Below are 4,728 nucleotides of genomic sequence, written 5' to 3'. Positions count from 1 at the left end.
ACATTTCCCTTACAAAAGATTGCTGTTGCATCCTTCCCTGCCTCCCAACAGAGAGCTCAGGAGTTGAAGCCCTCAGCAGGGAGTTAGGGAAATTAGGCCTTTGCTGCTGTCCTTGGGAGAATTCAAGGCACCTCTATTATAATCTTCCAGATGATTGATCTGATCACTGCCAGTACTAGTGACAGAGAGGGCGTTTTGGAGCAAGGCTCTCATCTGACCCTTTCTCTTGAAATGGTTCTGTTTTCCATGGGCTGTAATTGCATGCCTTCCTAGCCCTTTGTTTCAGACCCTCAGTTCAGAAGGAAGGATCCATGTTCCTGTCTCTGCTGCAATGAATGTCACTGCCAAATGAATGTCTGTCCAGTAGCCCAGTTTCATCCAGCCAGTGTTTGGCAGGCTGTGTTGCTTTCTCCCTCTCTCCCCTCTCTCTTTCCCTCTGGCTCAGTTTTCACAGCTTTCTCAGGTACTCCTTCCTCAGCAGCACTTCTTTTTTTTACCCTTTGCTCCTCTTTCCATCAGAATTAGTTCCATTTCTGCACCTGACCCAATATGCCTCATCAAGGTGATTTACTTTGATTCTGATTTGGCTGCACATTCATTATGCCATGCAACCTTGATGCTGTGCAAGAGAAGGGATGGAAAACGTTCCAGATTAAGCTGTGTCATGGAGGTTAGAATAACCCATTGGGAGAGAAAACATGAGGCTTGAACTGCCTTTATAGACATTCCCAACATTCAGGGTGGACATCCATCCAGGCAGTGCAGAGATACCAACTCTTGTATTTGCCCTGAAGTATTTTTGAGAACTGGGTGCTGGGAGACCTTGCTCCAAGGAGGAAAGAGCAGCTGCAACACTTTGCCCACACATACTGATGAAACGTGTGAGAGGCACTGAAACACCTTGTATTGTGGATCACTTGCAACAGAGAAGTCCTGTTAACAAAGTCTTAGGTGCAGTTTTCTAAACAACATGATTTGATCCAGCCACCAGGACATGCTAAATCACCAAGGAAGTAAAGGGAAGTCAAAGCTCAGCAAAGCAAGTTAACCTTTTGAGACAGTTCTTGCTGTTGCTTTCTGCACCACCTGGATGCGTTAGTTACATGAAAGTGCTTTATTTCCAAGCTACAATCCATTTGCATAATCTTATTTTCAGTCACCTGGATTGAAAGATGTGGAAAGACTGCAAAATTTTTTGAATGAAACAGAGCTAGAACCAAACTGGTTATCTAAAACAACAAGCCAGTGACTCCAGCCTTATTTGCACCTTTGTGCAGTAGCACTGCCACTTCTTTTCCACTCTAGTTAGCTTTGAAATGGCAGGAGAGTTAACTTCATGTCAGGGGAGCAGCCATCAACCCCATGCTCTTACTTACCCTGACACTTTTCATCCCACCTTTCTGTTGGGTAAGCATGTAGAGATCTGATTATATTTTAAGAATACCTGTCTTCCCTGGGTAACAGTGGGTTAAGGCAGCTTTAAAACTGGAGTAAAACTGGGGGACGTAATTTATTAACTAAGTCTCTCTATAATTTCCTTAACCTTTAGTACAGTGTCCTGAGAGCACCTGTCATTCCTTTAACTGCCACCCCAGCATTAAACCCTGACACACAGCAAATCTGTCTCAACCGATGTTTAAACATCTTCCTACCCCAAATCACTGAAACATGAGGGGAAACCATGATTTATATATTTTTTTTAACCTTCCTCACTTCAGCTCCCCAAGGAGCTCTACCCAGAAGACATGAAAATCCTCCAGTCCCATCACTTCAGCTCTTCAGTCACTTTTCTGAGCAACTGTTCTCTTTGCACACATGGGATAATTTCCATCATGCATCACTTTCAAACATCTTACAAAAGACTGCTTTAAAGAAAGCCTTAAATCCTTATTATGCATGTATTATTTCTAATTGGCCATAACATTTGTGACCTAATTGTAGTCAACAACCTAGACACACTTAGCCTGGAGAAAAACAGGATATTGGAGACTTGCTGCCTTATTTGGGCTCTTCTTTAGCCTTTACTATTTTGGAGTTAGCTCTTACCCATTGCCAAGGTAACAAGGCATGGGCTATGTGGGAAAGAGCTGTGATAGGGCTGGTACAAAAACCACGTGTAAATGAGACTGTAGGAAAATACTTGTTTCTTCGACCTTTGAAAGGCACTTGAGATCTCTCTGGAGAGCTGGAGCAGCTTTCATCAGCAGCCAGCAGAGCAGCACCCAGCAGACATGGTAGGTACACTGTGCTGTGGTCAGGGCTTAGTAATCCACAGCCTGGACTGCAGACAGTTGGAGTAGTAAAGAAAGAAAACACAGGCAGGAAATCATTCTTTCAAACTGCTGCTAGAAATAAAAAGCTACAGAGAAGGTAGCAACAAAAAAGCTTGTGGGCAGGCTTCCTGCCATTTCTGTTCCTTACTGTTGCCTTTCTACCCAAGTACAGAACCTGAGAGCTGAGATGAAACAGCTTGGTTTCAGTCTTCACTGCTTGAAATGTCACAATCGATTCAGTAATCCTGATGTTCAGTTCCTTCTGTTGCTGTATTTTATTAGTTAGAACTAAAGGGAAATGTGCCTGTCAGCTACCATTCTACTGTACTTCAGCTATAAAGGATTTTAGCTACAAAGACTCTTTCAAAGGACTGATGTTTTTTTCTAAACCAAAACCACGACCTCAGACCAGCCAGCTTCCACAAACTTCTGCCTGTACTCGTCCAGCAGCAAAAAAGACACTGTTTGCTGCATACCTTGTACTTTCTGCTGGCAGTCACACATTTAAAGGAGAAAACTGCCATCAAGATCAGTGTCTGCAGGGCATTGTACTTGCATCAGGCAAGGAAGCTGGGTTTGGAGGACCCATGGGGCTCCCTGAGGGAAACAAGGAACTCCTAGAAGTTGCCTTGGGCATTGGTGCCGTTAATGACACACTTGTGCCCTTTGTAAATGAGCTGGTGAAGCATGAGGTGAAGATAACCTAGGGATCAGCTGGAAAAGCATCCCTGCCTACCTGAACTCATTAGTTAGAGCAGTTGCCTGCCATTTACAACCACCCTTGGCTTGATGCTCTAATAATCACCAGCCAGTACTCCAGGAGAATCAGAATGATCACCAGGCTCTGTGAGGGTGCCTCAACACAAGCTCCTTCCCAACTCAGAGAAATAACACAATCACAAACCCCAGCTGCTGAAACAGTCACTAACTGTGTTATCTGCCAGCTGCTTAAAGCAGCAATCAGTGTACACAAGTCTATAGTAACTGAGGAGGAACAAGTCCACAGCAGATGAAACACTGCTTTCAAACAGTGTCCTAAAAACCTATCTTTGGAACAAACATCCATACAAGTGTACAGTTCACATTTATTTTACTTGAATTAAATAAAAAAGTGTATTTCCCATATTACACTTTTTTTTTTTTTTTCATCATCATCAGAAAGGAAGTGTAACCCTCCCACCACCCTTGAAATTTAAACATACCAGTTTGTGGGCCCTAGAGAAGTTTTTATTCAAAATTACTCCACTGTAGAGTGAAAAGGACCTCAGGAACAGACTCCACTGCCACTCTACCATGACTATCTTCTTGTTTAACCCTTCATGCTTTCCATTGTCTAGAACTCTCTTCTGAGTTGCTGAGCATCCATCCTGACAGTAGGTTCTTGCCCAGTGAACACTGGCATTGCTGGTAAAGTCTGAAGAGATTGCTCTTGGCTAACGAGGTTGGCCAAGCAGTCCTGCTTTAGCTGCCAGAGCTTCGTTCTGCTGAATGTGGTACTCCTGAAATCTCATGGAGATCCTTTGTGTCATTTTTAGATACTTCTGTAGGCAGTGATCTGAGCAAGTCATCTAGAGGAAGAGGGAAACAGAAGGCTTCAAACAGTAATCAAAACACTTCCCCAGACACAAAATATGAAGTCATCTACATCTCCTATTCTGTGTTTAGACTCCAAGTGAGGGCCTAATTGTGCACAGCCTCCCTGTGCAGCAGAAAATGTGAAGTTTATATTTTGAGGGGTGTCTGAAACATCTTTTAATATTCATTCTCATATGGAAGTATTCATGGAAAACATCTCAGTTCTAGGAGATATTAAAATTTCATCCCTCAGCTCCTCTTGTGAAATTAAAGCATATTAATATTTTGCAATAATTACTAAAACTATTAAATTAATATCTTCCTTTCTAAATTCTGTTTACAAACACATACTATTTTTGACACCCTACTCTGTGCTAGCTCAGTTTAACCTTTTTTGACTTTGTTCCTATTAGCTCTATCAGTTGTCTTGCACCTGCTTGGTTAACCTTCAAAAAAGCAAGAAAAGGACCCTCTGAAGCTCTATTACTCAGCTGGACAGGGAAAGAAATACCAGGACCTCTTCCACACATAGTATTACTTTGTAAATTTAAAGGTGAGTTTTTTCCTTTCTCTATTTTTAGAGTGAGTTATGAGATCTATTTCTGAGCACCACTTCTACCAACTGGATATTCTGTACCATGGTTCTAAACCTTGCTAGCACTGTAAAATTTAACAAATTTAGACAGAAAGGAAAGACTTTGCATGATTACTAGAACACCAGAAATTGCTTTGATTCTGCTAAAAGTGTGTGGAAAGCAGAGGAGCTAAAAATTAACAGGAAGAAAAAAATAAGCCCCGTGCAGCTATTCACACTGTCCCACCACCCGCCCTTCTCTCTCTCCCTGACCTGGCATCAGCTACAGCAAAACCTGTTCAGCAG

At 42.4% G+C, this 4,728-nt stretch overlaps 1 protein-coding gene across 1 annotated transcript in view; it reads right to left on the bottom strand.

Moving 5' to 3' along the window:
- Nucleotides 1-3,706: 3,706 nt before the first annotated feature.
- The window catches only part of TIMM9 (translocase of inner mitochondrial membrane 9 homolog (yeast)), a 3,662-nt gene continuing 2,640 nt past the window's right edge, over nucleotides 3,707-4,728 (bottom strand). The window contains exon 3 of the mRNA XM_009995098.1: nucleotides 3,707-3,841. Within this exon, the coding sequence (XP_009993400.1) occupies nucleotides 3,707-3,841 (135 nt within the window). The remainder of the gene's footprint in view (nucleotides 3,842-4,728) is intronic.

This window comes from Chaetura pelagica, unplaced genomic scaffold (genome assembly GCF_000747805.2).
Source record: "Chaetura pelagica isolate M959 unplaced genomic scaffold, ChaPel_1.0 scaffold783, whole genome shotgun sequence".
Lineage (NCBI taxonomy): Eukaryota > Metazoa > Chordata > Aves > Apodiformes > Apodidae > Chaetura > Chaetura pelagica.
This window is presented reverse-complemented; position numbering and strand designations above follow the sequence as displayed.